The sequence below is a fragment of the Phyllobates terribilis genome, unplaced genomic scaffold, assembly GCF_046119375.1.
Source record: "Phyllobates terribilis strain yellow unplaced genomic scaffold, ASM4611937v1 Scaffold_12__6_contigs__length_324123572, whole genome shotgun sequence".
Taxonomy (NCBI): Eukaryota; Metazoa; Chordata; class Amphibia; order Anura; family Dendrobatidae; genus Phyllobates; species Phyllobates terribilis.
In genome coordinates this window covers 197274709-197293691 of record NW_027362772.1, presented here as the reverse complement: position 1 = coordinate 197293691, position 18983 = coordinate 197274709, and the positions used below count along the sequence as shown (strand labels likewise).

The window sequence follows — 18983 nt, the reverse complement described above, 5'->3', positions numbered from 1 at the left end:
CTACATAAATGACACCTACTCAACTCATGATCGCTGCAACCAATCACAGACATGTCATCACTGGGTATATAGAGACCGGCGGCGGACCAAGGAAGCGTTTCCACAGGACCGGCGGGGGACCAAGCAACCGTTCCCACAGGAGCGGCGGAGGACCAAGGAAGCATTCCCACAAGACCGGTGGAGGGACACGGAAGCATTCTCACAGGACCAGCAGAGGACCAAGGAAGCGTTCCCACAGGACCGGCGGAGGACCAAGGAAGCGTTCCCACAGGGGACTAGCAGAAGACCAAGGAAGCGTTCCCACAGGAGCGGCGGAGGACCAAGGAAGCATTCCCACAGGACCGGTGGAGGACCAAGGAAACATTCCCATAGGACCAGCAGAGGATCAAGGAAACATTCCCATAAGACCAGCAGAGGAACAAGGAAGCATTCCCACAGGACCGGTGGAGGACCAAGGAAGCGTTCCCACAGGAGCGGCGGAGGACCAAGAAAGCGTTCCCACAGAGGACTGGCAGAGGACCAAGGAAGCGTTCTCACAGGACTGGCGGAGGACCAAGGAAGTGTTCCCACAGGAGCGGCAGAGGACCAAGGAAGCGTTCCCACAGGACCGGCAGAGGACCAAGGAAGAGTTCCCACAGGAGCGGCAGAGGACCAAGGAAGAGTTCCCACAGGAGCAACGGAGGACAAAGGAAGCGTTCCCACAGGAGTGGCCGAGGACCAAGGAAGAGTTCCCACAGATGCTCCACGAGAGATGAAATTATAAGGTTTTCTTTTTATGCAGACATGAGAGTGAAGGATGAACCATTGCACAACAATGCCATTTTTCCCCTAAAGGTATATGGACGCGATGTCTTTACCTGGTGGGTGAACCAGCCAAGTTTTCCAAGAGAAAGACATTTCAGGAAATTACAGCGATTTTGTTCCCTAAAGTGACATTTTTGTGTTTTTGGGTCGTTTAAATTTTTTTTTTAGCCATCCTAAAGTATGAGTATGAGAGTGCTTCAGGGTGGAAGCTGCCAGACGAATGGTCGGGTCACTTCTTTTAACCCCTTGGTGTCTTTGTAAGCATGAAGCACATATGAACAAGTGGTCTTTACATAGAAATGCTCCTGTTCATTCTTTTGAGCGTTTGGGTAGCGGGTTTCAGAGCGCACGCACCTGGAAATGACAACGTCTCCCCATTCCCCAAGTATTCTAGATGTAATGAGGATGACACCCCTGTGGGAAGCATATGGATAATCACATTGATGGGCAGGCCATTATCAAAGAACAAGATATAAGAAGGATTGCTACCTTTGTGTTTGACTGTATGGTCGTTATACTTCGTATTCAGTCCACAACTAAAATACTGTGAAGGAAATGTATTTTCCAAGAAAATGTGCCTCTCTATAAGCGAGAATGCTGTAAAAGTAATAGGCAAGAGAGTGACCGGGATCTGATAAATGCCTGCCAGGAAGGAAATGAATGCCCATACCATGATTTAATGCTTAAGTTCTCCTCTTTTCATGGCTTATACTAGAAGTAAGTCCTAGTCTGGGTCCCACAGAGTGTTTGGCATGCTAGTAGTGGGCGTCCATGATGCGGCTGCAAAGAGAAAACTTTCTAACACTTGATTAATTGCACGTGAGCTGCTTATTACTACTCTGTAAATCGTTGCTGCCTATGACAAGTAAAGCAGCACTCTGCAGCGCTACAGCATGTACACATGTAATATATGACATTTGAGTAGCATTACTGCTCTGGATAATAGGACAATAACAGCAGACAGGTCACTTGTATTTCATCCCTAGTGATGAACAGGAAGTCGCTGCGACTCTTATGAAGAGAATTGTTAGCACCTGGGACGCGCCCATTGCCGTGTGGTTCCCCAGCCTTAATGTTGTGTTCTGCAGCTCTCTATTATAACATGTGATGGCGCTCTTTCCAAGCTTTACAGTCTGTAGGTCCATACAGTCAGCTGTGTGATGTAATATGTAATGGCGTAAAATGGACCCTGCATTTTTGACCAAACTATTAACAATTCTTGCCTCGTTTGTAACTTTCCACAGCTGAATTCCTTCGAGCAGCTCTGCATTAATTACACCAACGAGAAGCTGCAGCAGCTCTTTAACCACACCATGTTCATTCTGGAGCAAGAGGAATACCAGCGTGAAGGCATCGAGTGGAACTTTATAGATTTTGGTCTGGACCTGCAGCCGTGCATTGATTTGATTGAGAGGCCGGTAAGATGGAGCGCTAATGAATCACTATATATCCTGTATACAAGATGCTAATTCTTATATTTGAGGACATCTTCCAATACTTTACATTTGTTCCTATTTCATTCTCAGCTGCTGTAAATCAATCCCCGTTATAATTTTGGGTTTCTTCTGTTATTTAGGCGAATCCTCCTGGTGTTCTGTCACTTCTAGATGAAGAGTGCTGGTTTCCAAAGGCCACTGATAAAAGTTTTGTAGAGAAGGTCATCCAAGAACTTGGCACTCATCCGAAATTCCAGAAACCGAGGCAACTCCGAGACAAGGCTGATCTGTGCATAATCCACTATGCAGGAAAGGTGGGGGCTCTGCAGAAGCGCCCTGTCTATATACAGTGCTGACCCATTGCAGATTCTACAGTGTGAACATGTAGAGAAGTGTTACATTAGAAGCACAGATGTGGCAGGCGCTAAGGATTGCAAAGTATCCAGCATTCCTGGTCCTGTGAGTCTTATTTGGGCTATTCTGTGCTCTCTGTGCACAATTTTGCTACTTTGATTAGAGCAGCGGAATTAAGTAAAAGCCCCCGTACACGTTACATGAAGGTTTTCTGAACCCTGGTGACCTCTTACTAGAAAGCTAAACTCTGGTTAGATATAAAGACAAGAGAAATAGAACGCAGCATTACAATGTGACAATATGACTACCAACTGTTGGGACCTTCACTGAAGTTAAGAATAGCAGTGGCCAGTCCCTCCTAATTATCGTTACTAGAAAGCAAAGAGATATCCCAGGGAGTGTGCACCTCTCCGACATGAGCGCAAGAACCTGCCACCTCCTAACAATGGCGTGCCATCAGGCTGACCAGCTATTTATGGCATAGCCAGTGAACATGCCATGGATGTCTGAGAATCAGGGGCGGACATACCATTGGTGCAACCTGTGCAGTCGCACAGGGGCCCAAGGGTTAAGGGGGCCCATTTTGACCTCCAAAGCATTTGGAAATGTGCATTATAATGAGTTATTTGGACTGCAAAGGGCCCATTCATTGTTCTGGCAGGGGCCCTCTTCTGTCTGTGTCTGCCAGTGCTGAGAATGGTCTATTATCAGGCACCATCACAAGTGTAGATTGTGTCCTATCACTGTAGACACGTGTTGTTTATGATCATGTCATTTCTGGGTGTTGGTAGGTGGATTACAAAGCTGATGAATGGCTGATGAAGAACATGGATCCTCTGAATGACAACGTTGCAACTCTCCTTCATCAGAGCACAGATAAATTCACAGCAGAGCTCTGGAAAGATGGTGAGTGCTGGGAGAATGAAAGAAGACCTGTCCCTGGTGTAGGAGAGTCCAGTTTTTGTTCTTTTTTATTCCCTGCTCCCCTGAGTATTCCGTTTAGTGTTTTCTCTTAATCCGCCATACTTTTCTAAAGATACGGGTCTTTTTATTTAATGCTGCTTTTTCTGGTCTTTACAAGGGGGTGTGGCTTACTGGGTAATTATACAGAGCAACCTAAAGAAGCCTCCATAGAATCCTGTTAGCCACACCCCCTTGGTAAACACATGACAATTGTGGAACCAAATGGCAGATTTATATATAAAAAAAAATGGTAATCTCTGAAACAGCAGGAATAAAATAAGAGCACGTGTGTCCACTTTTGCTCGGGTGACAGGTTCTGTTTAGTGATGGTATATCCTTAGCATAGACACCAATATTTGACTGGTGGGGGTCTGACTCTTGAGAGCGCCACTGATCACCAGAATGAAGTGGCGTTCATTGTGCCTGCGACCCTGCATGGTGCACACCAGGGTTCCCCAACTCCAGTGTTCCAGGCCCACCAACAGGCCATGTTTTCAGATTTTCCTTCATATTACACAGGTGATAATTCCATCACCTGCAGAGGCAATAATCCCATCACCTGAGCAATACTAAGGAAATCCTGAAAGCATGGCCTGTTGGTGGGCCTGGAGGACTGGAGTTGGGGAACCCTGGTGTACACGGCTGAGACTGTGCCTGGTACTGCATCCTAATGAGCGCCATGAGTTTCTGATGGCCCGTGGGACGAGTGATGACCCATTTTAAGGGTTTCCCAATATCATGGTCTTTGTGGTTAGCGGATCCTTCCTGACCTCTGGGGCATCAGCAGGAACGGTCTATTCCTGGCCTTAGGTGTCGGTGTGGCATCTTATTGTGTATGGTGGCTCTATGCCGTTTTGGAAGTTTAAAGCAGCTCTACTTTATCTATATTCATACTTGATCAACATAAGGGAGGGATAGGTATCAAAACGTGCCGCATGTTTCTCTGACAGCAGTGCTTCATTGTACAAGGATTAGCTGTATTCTTACTAAACTGTTCCCTGCTTCTATCTCATACTCATCTGTGTAACACCTACTAATAAAGAAATAGTTGGCTGGTCACACCTGGATTTATACAGTTTTTGGTTCAGGGTAATCAATTATTTGGGAAAGGAAAAAATAGCTAAAATGAAACATGTCCTGTACCTCCAGTACGTGGTGGGTGAGGCTGGCCTCCCATTCCAGAGCCTGATGCAGACTTGCATTGTGAGGCAGAACTTTGCTCCGCTTGGCTGTCCTGACTGACTTCCCTCTGACATCATTAACCTGCAGAGGTCTGTTTGGGACAGAAGCGCACAGTGCCGTAAGATAAATAAGATGGTGAGAGTGATGGTAGTGCTCACCTGGGGGGTTGTGTAGGGACCCAACACCTAGAAGAGCCTTAGAATCCGCAGCTGCAGCCCCCTTCCAGATAGTAATTCACTTTAGTGGAGCGATCACGGTACCTGGGCTGCGCTTGCAGGAGTGAAGAATCCTTGATAGATTAGATTAAAATTAAGGTTTTTATTACACCATCGCGTTTCAGTACCAATCCAGCACCGAAACGCGCTGGTGTGAAAAAAACTTTAATCCTAAACTATCGAGGATTCTACATTCCCACAGCCCAGGTACCGTGATATCTCCCCTAAAGTGGATTATTAACCCGCAAGAATTCACTTCACTATTGATCAATAGTTGATATTAAATGGTTATGAATATTAATTAATGTTATTAATATGACCCTTGAGTTTTTTTCAATGGAGATAGAGAAGAGAAAGTCACTGCCAGACGCTTATCTCACCTTACAACAAAAGGATTGTTGGTTGAATATTAATGGCTTTAACGTTCCCTCCCCTGACATCATCTGTTGTTGGGAGACCGCCATACACATCAGATGGTGGGCCGGTCCTGTAAAATGGACGTGCTCAGCCGACTTTCACCTAATATGCATTGGGCCTTTTCAGTTTTCACAGTGGACAGCTCATGTGTCCATTCTTTATCAGCTGTAGATATATATATGTTCGATATTACTACTAGTATTGTCTCTAGCAGGTAGATGACATCATGTCTGTGATGTGTAATACTTAGAGTATTATATATAATTAGTCTACTTTCTGTTACTAATTTGCTTCCCTTTTGACTACACTTTATCTATCCTCTACAATGTAACTTTCTCTGTTTGCTTTGCTTTTCCTTCCTTATTCTTTCCTTAAACACCATTTATTCTACACAATAACATTGGTACATCCCGAAATCTCTTTACCTGTGCTGCTTTGTATTCTGCTCTGTTCTGATTATTTTATAATTTACATACTAAAATAATATACCGACTATTGCGCACATCACCACTGTCTCATACGTTCACAACCATCTCATTGATATCCTGTATCCTGTACTATCCCATACTGATACCCACAACTAATCCATCCTAACTCCCTGTACTATCCCATACTGATACCCACAACTAATCCATCCTAACTCCCTGTACTATCCCATACTGATACCCACAACTAATCCATCCTAACACCCTGTACTATCCCATACTGATACCCACAACTAATCCATCCTAACACTCTGTACTATCCCATACTGATACCCACAACTAATCCATCCTAACACCCTGTACTATCCCATACTGATACCCTCAACTAATCCATCCTAACACCCTGTACTATCCCAAACTGATGCCCACAACTAATCCATCATAACACCCTGTACTATCCCACACTGATACCCACAACTAATCCATCCTAACTCCCTGTACTATCCCATACTGATACCCACAACTAATCCATCCTAACACCCTGTACTATCCCATACTGATACCCACAACTAATCCATCCTAACACTCTGTACTATCCCATACGGATACCCACAACTAATCCATCCTAACACCCTGTACTATCCCATACTGATACCCTCAATTAATCCATCCTAACACCCTGTACTATCCCAAACTGATACCCACAACTAATCCATCATAACACCCTGTACTATCCCACACTGTTACCCACAACTAATCCATCCTAACTCCCTGTACTATCCCATACTGATACCTACAACTAATCCATCCTAACACTCTGTACTATCCCATACTGATACCCACAACTAATCCATCCTAACACCCTGTACTATCCCATACTGATGCCCACAACTAATCCATCCTAACACCCTGTACTATCCCATACTGATACCCACTACTAATCCATCCTAACACCCTGTACTATCCCATACTGATACCCACAACTAATCCATTCTAACACCCTGTACTATCCCATACTGATACCCCCGCTAATCCATCCCAACACCCTGTACCTATCACATATTGATACCCAAAAATAATCCATCCCAACACCCTGTACCTATCACATACTGATACCCCCACTAATCCATCCTAACTCCCTGTACTATCCCATGCTGATACTCCCCACTAATCCATCCTAACACCCTGTACTATTCCATACTGATACCCCCACTAATCCATCCTAACACCCTGTACTATTCCATACTGATACCCCCACTAATCCATCCTAACACCCTGTACTATCCCATACTGATACCCACAACTAATCCATCCCAACACTCTGTACTATCCCATGCTGATACTCCCCACTAATCCATCCTAACACTCTGTACTATCCCATACTGATACCCCCACTAATCCATCCTAACTCCCTGTACTATCCCATACTGACACCCCCACAAATCCATCCTAACTCCCTGTACTATCCCATACTGATACCCCCACTAATCCATCCTAACTCCCTGTACTATCCCATACTGATACCCCCACTAATCCATCCTAACACCCTGTACTATCCCATACTGATACCCACAACTAATCCATCCTAACACCCTGTACTATCCCATACTAATACCCACAACTAATCCATCCTAACTTCCTGTACTATCCCATACTGATACCCACAACTAATCCATCCTAACTTCCTGTACTATCCCATACTGATACCCACAACTAATCCATCCTAACTTCCTGTACTATCCCATACTGATACCCACAACTAATCCATCCTAACTTCCTGTACTATCCCATACTGATACCCACAACTAATCCATCCTAACACCCTGTACTATTCCATACTGATACCCACAACTAATCCATTCTAACACCCTGTACTATCCCATACTGATACCCCCGCTAATCCATCCCAACACCCTGTACCTATCACATATTGATACCCAAAAATAATCCATCCCAACACCCTGTACCTATCACATACTGATACCCCCACTAATCCATCCTAACTCCCTGTACTATCCCATGCTGATACTCCCCACTAATCCATCCTAACACCCTGTACTATTCCATACTGATACCCCCACTAATCCATCCTAACACCCTGTACTATTCCATACTGATACCCCCACTAATCCATCCTAACACCCTGTACTATCCCATACTGATACCCACAACTAATCCATCCCAACACTCTGTACTATCCCATGCTGATACTCCCCACTAATCCATCCTAACACTCTGTACTATCCCATACTGATACCCCCACTAATCCATCCTAACTCCCTGTACTATCCCATACTGACACCCCCACAAATCCATCCTAACTCCCTGTACTATCCCATACTGATACCCCCACTAATCCATCCTAACTCCCTGTACTATCCCATACTGATACCCCCACTAATCCATCCTAACACCCTGTACTATCCCATACTGATATCCACAACTAATCCATCCTAACACCCTGTACTATCCCATACTAATACCCACAACTAATCCATCCTAACTTCCTGTACTATCCCATACTGATACCCACAACTAATCCATCCTAACTTCCTGTACTATCCCATACTGATACCCACAACTAATCCATCCTAACTTCCTGTACTATCCCATACTGATACCCACAACTAATCCATCCTAACTTCCTGTACTATCCCATACTGATACCCACAACTAATCCATCCTAACACCCTGTACTATTCCATACTGATACCCACAACTAATCCATCCTAACACCCTGTACTATTCCATACTGATACCCCCACTAATCCATCCTAACACCCATTCCATACTGATAACCCCACTAATCCATCCTAATACCGTGTACTATTCCATACTGGTACCCCTCACTAATCCATCCGAACACTGTGTACCATCCCATGCTGACATTTATATTCATACCCACAATTGTCCCATATGGATACCCACTAATATTTCATACTGACACATATATCGACACTCACATCTCTCCCATGGTGGCATTTACAATTTTCCAATATTGCAACAAACATGGGGATTTTACTTCTCATATAATTGATATGACACTATCTCTTCCCATTCCATACCTTACATAAAATGTCCCTTCCCTTCCTGGCAATGCTATATTTCTTCAGATATCCAGAATATTCAGGCGGTTTATTTCTTTGACACGTACGCTGTGCTACCACAGGGCCCCGGTGAAAGTAGGTGATTCCGTTATTCTGTCTGTGCCCCATCCCAGTGTCCATGGCTCACGCATGCAGTGGTAGACGCTTGCTTCCCCCGTCTGCATCATTGCTTTTGACTCTGGCTTTCTCTCTTGCTGTCGTGTTGAAGGCATGCTATTTAGCCTAAGACTTATTATTGATACATAATTATCAGTATTCTGTAATGTGTGACATTAAACAGCTCAGAGTTTGGATTGCATTACAAGCTTTGCAGTGTTGGGCCAAGGTGGACCTCAACCTGCATGTGCTCCACAAGGACTCATCCCGGGGGCAGAGTATCAGCATTGTGCCTCCAGAGTACAGGCTGCCATGACTGGCAATGCATTGATTCCTCCAGCCCTGCTTGTACAGGGATAATTCTGAACTCTAATTTAGGGAATTGCTATTTGTACAGTTACATGAGAAGTGTCTCCACACGGAGATCCCAGGAACATTGAGATGTAGCCTGCCTTTGAACGTGTTGGTCTTGTGCCACGTGACATGTGGGTGCTGTATCACATCCCTGTATGAGGAGGATGGATGACTATTTGTTCCTATAGTCTGTATCTGCCTCCTGCAGATGTTCCTGAGTGACCATTGTATAATGTTCAGATGCCTGCTTGCTCACTTATTTTCCATTTTGTGTCATTATTATTATTGTGGAGTAATTCACATGCCTACAGTAGAGACGTATTAATGAAAGCTCCAGGTCTGTGAGATATTAGACCTTTGTGCATGTCGTCTTCATCACTCTCATTGATTTGCCTTCAGTGGATAGGATTGTTGGACTGGACCAGATGAGTGGCATGGCCGAGATGTCCTTTGGGTCTTCCTACAAGACTAAGAAAGGAATGTTCCGCACCGTTGGACAACTTTACAAGGAATCTCTGTCTAAGCTGATGTCTACACTAAGAAACACCAATCCCAACTTCGTCCGCTGTATAATCCCCAACCATGAAAAGAGGGTAAGAGCGTCTAACTTTACTTTTATATACAGTTATATGAAAAAGTTTGGGCACCCCTATTAATCTTAAGCTTAATGTTTTCTTAAAATTGGTGTTTTTGCAACAGCTATTTCAGTTTGATATATGTAATAACTGTTGGATACAGTAATGTTTCTGCCTTGAAATGAGGTTTATTGTACTAACAGAAAATGTGCAATCTGCATTCAAACAAAATTTGACAGGTGCATAAGTATGGGCACCCTTATCATTTTCTTGTTTTAAATACTCCTACCTACTTTTTGCTGACTTACTAAAGCACTTTTTTTGGTTTTGTAACTTCATTGAGCTTTGAACTTCATAGCCAGGTGTATGCAATCATGAGAAAAGCTACTTAAAGTGGCCACTTGCAAGTTGTTCTCCTGTTTGAATCTCCTCTGAAGAGTGGCATCATGGGCTCCTCAAAACAACTGTCAAATGATCTGAAAACAAAGATTATTCAACATAGTTGTTCAGGGGAAGGATACAAAAAGCTGTCTCAGAGATTTAACCTGTCTGTTTCCACTGTGAGGAACATAGTAAGGAAATGGAAGAACACAGGGACTGTTCTTGTTAAGGCCAGAAGTGGCAGGCCAAGAAAAACATCAGAAAGGCAGAGAAGAAGAATGGTGAGATCAGTCAAGGACAATCCTCAGACCACCTCCAGAGAGCTGCAGCATCAACTTGCTGCAGATGGTGTCACTGTGCATCGGTCAACTATACAATGCACTTTGCACAAGGAGAAGCTGTATGGGAGAGTGATGCGAAAGAAGCCGTTTCTGCAAGCACGCCACAAACAGAGTCGGCTAAGGTATGCAAAAGCACATTTGGAGAAGCCAATTTCTTTTTGGAAGAAGGTCCTGTGGACTGATGAAACCAAGATTGAGTTGTTTGGTCATACAAAAAGGCGTTATGCATGGCGGCAAAAAAACACAGCATTCCAATAAAAACACTTGCTACCCACAGTAAAATTTGGTGGAGGTTCCATCATGCTTTGGGGCTGTGTGGCCAATGCCGGCACCAGGAATCTTGTTAAAGTTGAGGGACGCATGGATTCCACTCAGTATCAGCAGATTCTTGACAGTAATGTTCAAGAATTAGTGATAAAGTTGAAGTAACGCAGGGGATGGATCTTTCAGCAAGACAATGATCCAAAACACCGCTCCAAATCTACTCAGGCATTCATGCAGAGGAACAATTACAATGTTCTGGAATGGCCATCCCAGTCCCCAGACCTGAATATCATTGAACATCTGTGGGATCATTTGAAGAGGGCTGTCCATGCTCGACGACCATCAAACTTAACTGAACTGGAATTGTTTTGTAAAGAGGAATGGTCAAAAATACCTTCATCCAGGATCCAGGAACTCATTAAAAGCTACAGGAAGCGACTAGAGGCTGTTATTTTTGCAAAAGGAGGATCTACTAAATATTAATGTCACTTTTCTGGTGAGGTGCCCATACTTATGCACCTGTCAAATTTTGTTTGAATGCAGATTGCACATTTTCTGTTAGTACAATAAACCTCATTTCAAGGCAGAAATATTACTGTGTCCAACAGTTATTACATATATCAAACTGAAATAGCTGTTGCAAAAACACCAATTTTTATAAAACATTAAGCTTAAGATTAATAGGGGTGCCCAAACTTTTTCATATAACTGTACATTTATCAGAAAAATTTAGAATTTGGTGCACAAAAGAAGCAGGTACAACCACCTTACTAAGTGCGGGCCTTTGCCCTAAATGTTGGTTGTGATTCCATCAACCTGCCGATAGTGGTTTTATTATAGCTGTGTGTTGCTCTCTACATTTTACAAGCACTGTGAAGGATTTACCCCCTAGACCAATGCCTCTGCTCTGCTCCGAGTGCTCTTTCCCCCCGCAATCTTATGACTGTTACATGAATGCTGCAGCCTATCAGTGACCGCTGATGGTTGCAGCCTCCACACTTCTGTCTGATAGCACTGTGAGCGACAGCCTGTGCGCTGCAGCGCTCCTGGGACAATGTCACCAGCTTGTAGGGGGACACAGCACTTGGAGCGGAGGAGCTGTGCCGGCCTGGGAGGTAAGTATGCTTTTATGTCACTAGGCACTATAGGGTCATTGAAAAGTGGTTTTCAGTAGTGGACAATCCCTTTAATCCTCCTGGTAGGATTCCTGTATAGGCAATGAAATCCACTTATGTCAGTGGCACTGTCATGGAGGAATTAAAACTAGTCACACTATTACTAATTAGCAAGACTGTGGTGGATTTATGACTAGAGCAGCCGCCATTTACAGGATGTCCTGTATAACAAAGATGTATACATTGCTTAATGACCTAACACACGGGAAAATAATAGGAAATATAGATTTATAATTCCTCCTAGTGAAAAGTATGTACTGTATATTGTTACTGTTATCTTTATTCTTTAGGCTGGAAAACTGGAGCCTCACTTGGTGCTTGACCAGCTACGTTGTAATGGGGTCCTAGAGGGGATCCGAATCTGTAGACAAGGCTTCCCCAACAGAATCATTTTCCAGGAGTTCAGACAGAGGTAAATGCTTATAGTTATTTCTAGGACTTTTGACCTTCTCCTTTTGGCTAATGCCGCCCAGGGAAAACCCGGGCATACCCAATGCACACAAACACCTGCTAAGCTATGTAATGGATCCTTGTCACACTGGAGGGCTATCTTCTTTGGTGGTGACATTGCCTACAATGCCAGCAGACAATGTGCCAAGGCCACCGACACACTAAAGCATTTATCCAGATTTCCAAACATTGTAAAAGTTGCTGCTGATGCTCAGGATTTCTTTCCAACCCCCACCTGTGATCCAGCATTGATTATCTACTGGTCCTCCTAGTCCTTGTTTATAATCTACCGTCACGTGACCGCTGCATCCAGTCCGTGGCTTGAGAGATCATTTGCCGTACTCATGGCTCCACTAGCTGAATGGTGACGCCAGTACAATAACATGAGTGCTGCAGCCACTTATGGACTGTAGCGGCCACATTATCACCAAAAGACCCCCGAAACACCAATGCTAGATATGGAGATGGAGGGAATCACTTTACCTCGTAGGTCTGCAAATGTTTGTAGCTTGTGAGGCATTTTGAATATGACATGGGGTCTTCAGCTTACCACATGTTACTGGAACAATATATTAAAGATGTGAAGAATAATATTACCTTGCACTGATTGCCATTCTTATAGTTTTGACATTAGTGCCAAGTTCTCCTGTGACCTTGCTGGTCCCAGTAGTGTGCTCTGGAGCAGCCACGGTTAGGTGGAGCATGGGGGGCTCGAGAGCCGGCAGCTTCCAAGGGACCAATTGTTGTAATGTTTTATAGTATGGTTGTAATGACTGTCAGTTCAGAAGGTGCAGCTGAAAACATGGCCACATTATAAGTGCCAGTAAAGTCATTTTAAATAATGTTTTAACTAACTAATGAAAAAATATATATTTTTTTTAGATATGAGATCCTGACACCAAATGCTATTCCCAAAGGATTCATGGATGGCAAACAAGCATGTGCAATAATGGTAAGAATGTAGATTACTTCGACACCAATTGTGTAACCTTACTTCACAGTTGATATAAGATCTGGTGGCTTTTCCCAGATAACATTATCAGATGGTGGATGTCTATCTTATCAGTGACTTCATTCATCCTATAATTGCAATGAAAGTTTCCAGGACTTTTGAAGAACCCTTTACTTTTATGTAACTTTTATGTATATTTTTGATTTTCAGATCAAGGCTTTGGAGCTGGACCCAAATCTATACCGCATAGGACAGAGCAAAATATTCTTCCGAGCTGGAGTGTTGGCTCACCTGGAAGAAGAGCGAGATCTGAAGATCACAGATATAATTGTCCTCTTCCAAGCGGCTTGCAGAGGCTACCTGGCCAGGAAGTGAGTTATAGTGACACATTAGGCCACGGGACACCAGCCTGTGGCAGCCATAGGATATGTGGGTATGTTTTACATTCTTAAGTCCTACAAACTGAATAATAAATTGAGAATGTTTTCTTTATCTCAGAGCGTTCTCCAGAAGACAGCAACAGATGAGTGCACTGAAGGTGGTGCAGAGAAACTGTGCTGCGTACCTGAAGCTGAGGCACTGGCAATGGTGGCGATTATTTACCAAGGTTTGTACTTGTATATATGTATCTGTCTCCTGTTCTGTTTTCAGGAGCCACGCCATTGTGTTGTCATTTATATAGAACACTGGAGCAATGTTTCTTCTCCAGTCCCTGGTGTTTGTGGCACCACATATACACATGCAGGTACAGTGTATAGGGGCTGGTTTAGGATACACGGCCACTGTTCCCTGTTCTGCTGCATGGCTGTGGATCAAGCAGAACACAATATCATGTATTCTGACCATTAAAGGGTTATTTGAGCCCTCGCGGGCAGGGTCCTCGCTCCTCTTGTACCAGTCGCTGTCACATTGTGTTCAAGATTATTGTAATTGTTCTTGTATGTATACCCCTTTTTCACATGTAAAGCGCCATGGAATAAATGGCGCTATAATAATAAATAATAATAATAATAATTTGGGGTATAACAAGTTATCACCTAGCCCCAAGATAAGTCCTAATTGTTAGTTGGGTTTGACCACTAAGGACCCTCACTGGTCACCAGAATGGGCTCCATATCCATCATTGAAGTGGAGTGGTGGCTGTGCTTGTGCGCTGCCGCTGCTCCTTCACAGTTGATAGGCTGATGGGATAGTTGTGTGCAGCACTTGCCACCTCCATCAGCCCCACAGACTGAACAGAGCGGCAGCGCACATGCAGGACCATATCTCCATTATAACCGATCTGGCCTTGGATACAGGTTCCCAGTGGTCAGACCCCACTATCCAGAAGTTCTCACCTTTTCATGGACAGCGATGGTTTATCTCATCACCCTATAAGCATGCCTTCTCCTGACATTTGGGCTATATGCTGCCTGCAGTTTTCCATCCTCTGTCGAAATTCTATAGAAATGTTGCTTCATCTGTTAATATCCCGTGATCAATATTTCTCTCTGTAGGTGAAGCCCTTACTACAAGTAACTCGGCAGGATGAAGTAATGCAGGCAAAGGTAGTGGAGCTGCAGAAGGTGAAAGATTCCCACTTGAAGACAGAGATGGAACTTAAGGACATGGGAGGCAAATTCCAGCAGGTGAGAGCGGGGGTGGTGCGAGAGCGGGCGGTGCGAGAGCGGGCTGTGAGAGCGGGCTGTGAGAGCGGGCGGTGAGAGCGGGCTGTGAGAGCGGCCAGCAGTCGGACCCCCGTGGCTCTTTGGCTTTGGACACTGGTTTGCAGACTGTAGACAGCTCTCGCTTTGCTGGTGGATGCTCTGGCAGCTGCGGTGAAGCGGATTGCAGGCTGCCATGTTCATGTGATGTCTGCAGAAATAGTGTTAGACATTTTCTATATAAAGGCTTTTTTTTCCACTTGCAATTTTTTTCTTATTGCTGAACGACATGAAAATGAAAACTGAATCGAAAATGATCCAGTGGTCCCGTGTATACGGATCCGGGCCAGGTACCTCTCTGGTCACAGAGTACAACCAGTGATGTGTAATCTGTTCCTTCTTACTACCCAGCGCACAGTGGAGAGGGAGATATTGGAGGAAAATAAGGCGATGTTCACACGACTCCTATGTCAGGCGCTGCAAAACCGCCCCAAGAACGAGCACTTCAGGGTACAGAAACCATGAATCGGTATAAAGACGTAGCATGGTCACTCTCCAGGCGGTGTCGGCCAGGAAGCCACTCGCTAACAATACTATATCTTATAGAAAAAAAACACCATCTCCGTCGGTGAATACACTGCAATAATGACGGCAAAATTGCCAGCGAAGCCGCTTCAGGATAAAGACCCCTGACGCTTCCCTGAAGTGGCTTTGTCTAGAAAAAATCGGAAACTCTGCTCCCTGATAGTTGTCATGTGAACATAGTCTAACACACGACTGAAGAAACAGAAACAGACTGCACCCAAGGCTACGGCCAGACATGATAAATATTTTCTAACACGGTTTTTACTACAGAAATGTGTTCTGTACCGATGTTATTGCAGAATTGCATTGGACTTTACCCTACACGATGCTACGGGTGAAATTTGCAGTGCAAATCCTCTATATATTGAAATTGTGTATACATTTATAAATTCTTGTTCCTGGGTTTTAACCCCACGCCGTTGTAAATTTACAGTTTAAAGCTTTTGTTCACTACCGCGTCTGCCTTCTCCTTTGACGGCTGCAAAGCGCTCAGTAAGTGCCCATTCAGGTCTGGTCACTCAGGGGTTAAAGCTGTAGGTACAGAATAGTAGCATTTTGTAATCAAAACTATTTGCAAAGTTGCTTTATTTTCTATTTTAGACACATTGGCTTAATAAAAAGGCTGTACATAATTTTTAAAGCCTTTTAGGTATGTCCAGAACAGTTCATAGTTTTGTCCTAACCTACAATTTAAGGGATTTTATGAGAAAATTAGTTTGAGGTGCCTTTCCATATGTCCCACTTTCATGGGACTGTGATGAAGTTTCTGACATTGCAGGGCAGCACCATTGATCAGACAGATCATATCAATGTGCCATCAATGCTCTTAACAGAAAACCTCAGGAAATTCTGCTGCTAATCTGCAGTAATGCTTCATATCCTGTAATCCCGGCCATGTACAATCTCTTAGTATAGCGCCATCTTTGTGGTGGCATTCTCCAGCTGAGCAGAAACAAATGACATAAGTAAGATAATATTGCATTTTTCTCATGTTTCCTTATTCTAGTTGGTGGAAGAAAAGAATATTCTGGCTGAACAGCTTCAAGCAGAGACAGAACTGTTTGCCGAAGCAGAGGAAATGCGTGCCAGACTGGCAGCAAAGAAGCAGGAGCTGGAGGAAATCCTGCATGACCTGGAGTCTCGTGTGGAAGAAGAGGAAGAGCGGAATCTACAGATGCAGAATGATAAGAAGAAGATGCAGCAGCATGTGCAGGTAATGCAGCAGGGGCAGGTAATACAGCAGCAGGAGCAGGTAATGCAGGGGCAGGTAATACAGCGGCAGGGGCAGGTAATACAACAGCAGGAGCAGGTAATGCAGGGGCAGGTAATGCAGGAGCAGGTAATGCAGGGGCAGGTAATGCAGGGACAGGTATTTCAGAAGCAGGAACAGGTAATGCAGCAGGGGGCAGGTAATGCAGCAGGGGGCAGGTAATGCAGCAGGGGGCAGGTAATGCAGCAGGGGGCAGGTAATGCAGGGACAGGTATTGCAGGAGCAGGTAATGCTGGGAAAGGTAATACAGCAGCAGGAGCAGGTAATGCAGGGGCAGGTAATACAGCAGCCGGAGCAGGTAATGCAGGGGCCGGTAATACAGCAGCAGGAGCAGGTAATGCAGGGATAGGTATTTCAGGAGCAGGTAATGCAGGGGCTGGTAATGCAGCAGGGGCAGGTAATGCAGGGACAGGTATTACAGCAGCAGGAGCAGGTAATGCTGGAGCAGGTAATGCTGAAGCAGGTAATGCAGGGGCAGGTAATGCAGGAGCAGGTAATGCAGGGACAGGTATTACAGCAGCAGGAGCAGGTAATGCAGGGGCAGGTAATGCATGGGCAGGTAATGCAGGGGCAGGTAATACAGCAGCAGGAGCAGGTAATGCAGGGGGGCAGGTATTACTGCAGCAGGAGCAGGTAATACAGGGGTAGGTAATGGAGCAGGTAATGCAGGGGCAGGTAATGCAGGAGCAGGTAATGCAGCAGCACGTGCAGGTAATGCAGCGACAGGAGCAGATAATGCAGCGACAGGAGCAGGTAATGCAGGGGCAGGTAATATAGGGGTAGGTAATGCAGGGGCCGGTAATGTAGCAACACATGCAGGTAATACAAGGGCAGGTAATGCAGGGGTAGGTAATGCAGGAGCAGGTAATGCAGGGGCAAGTAATGTAGCAGCACGTGCTGGTAATGCAAGGGCAGGTAATGCACGTGCAGGTAATTCAGCAGAAGGTGCAGGTAATTCATCAGCAGGTGATTCATCAGCAGGTGCAGGTGATTCATCAGCAGGTGCAGGTAATTCATCAGCAGGTGCTGGTAATTCAGCTGCAGGTAATTCAGCAGCAGGTGCAGGTAATTCAGATGCAGGTAATTCAGCAGCAGGTGCAGGTAATTCAGCAGCAGGTGCAGGTAATTCAGCTGCAGGTAATTCATCGCCAGGTGCAGGGGATTCATCGCCAGGTGCAGGGGATTCATCGCCAGGTGCAGGTGATTCATCGCCAGGTGCAGGGGATTCATCGGCAGGTTCAGGGGATTCATCGGCAGGTGCAGGGGATTCATCGGCAGGTGCAGGGGATTCATCGGCAGGTGCAGGGGATTCATCGGCAGGTGCTGGTAATGCAGGGGGGCAGGTATTACAACAGCAGGAGCAGGTAATGCAAGGGCAGGTAATGCACGTGCAAGTAATGCAGCAGCACGTGCAGGTAATGCTGCGACAGGAGCAGGTAATGCAGGGGCAGGTAATGGAGCAGGTAATGCAGGGGCAGGTAATGGAGCAGCACGTGCAGGTAATGCAGGAGCAAGTAATGCAAGGGCAGGTAATGCAGGGGTAGGTAATGCAGGAGCAGGTAATGCAGGGGCAGGTAATGTAGCAGCACGTGCAGGTAATGCACGTGCAGGTAATGCACGTGCAGGTAATTCAGCTGCAGGTAATTCAGCTGCAGGTAATTCAGCAGCAGGTAATTCAGCAGCAGGTGCAGGTGATTCATCAGCAGGTGCCGGTGATTCATCAGCAGGTGCAGGTGATTCATCAGCAGGTGCAGGTAATTCAGCAGCAGGTGATTCATCTGCAGGTGCAGGTGATTCATCAGCAGGTGCAGGTGATTCATCAGCAGGTGCAGGTGATTCATCAGCAGGTGCAGGTGATTCATCAGCAGGTGCAGGTGATTCAGATGCAGGTAATTCAGTAGCAGGTGCAGGTGATTCAGCAGAAGGTGCAGGTAATTCAGCAGCAGGTGCAGGTAATTCAGCAGCAGGTGCAGGTAATTCAGATGCAGGTAATT

The 18983-nt window shown here is 45.1% G+C and overlaps 1 protein-coding gene across 11 annotated transcripts in view; it reads left to right on the top strand.

The window, feature by feature from the left end:
* LOC141172401 (myosin-10-like) overlaps window positions 1-18983 on the top strand; it is a 247307-nt gene that overhangs the window by 191608 nt on the left and 36716 nt on the right. For 6 of the 11 annotated variants that reach the window (XM_073656559.1, XM_073656563.1, XM_073656564.1 and 3 more), the window contains 11 exons: window positions 2049-2222; window positions 2381-2554; window positions 3386-3500; window positions 8910-8978; window positions 9753-9946; window positions 12380-12501; window positions 13422-13491; window positions 13702-13862; window positions 13990-14098; window positions 14988-15119; window positions 16726-16932. In XM_073656559.1, coding sequence (XP_073512660.1) covers window positions 2049-2222; window positions 2381-2554; window positions 3386-3500; window positions 8910-8978; window positions 9753-9946; window positions 12380-12501; window positions 13422-13491; window positions 13702-13862; window positions 13990-14098; window positions 14988-15119; window positions 16726-16932 — 1527 coding nt within the window. The remainder of the gene's footprint in view (window positions 1-2048; window positions 2223-2380; window positions 2555-3385; window positions 3501-8909; window positions 8979-9752; window positions 9947-12379; window positions 12502-13421; window positions 13492-13701; window positions 13863-13989; window positions 14099-14987; window positions 15120-16725; window positions 16933-18983) is intronic. The other 5 variants (XM_073656569.1, XM_073656567.1, XM_073656568.1 and 2 more) reach the window with 1 other exon arrangement.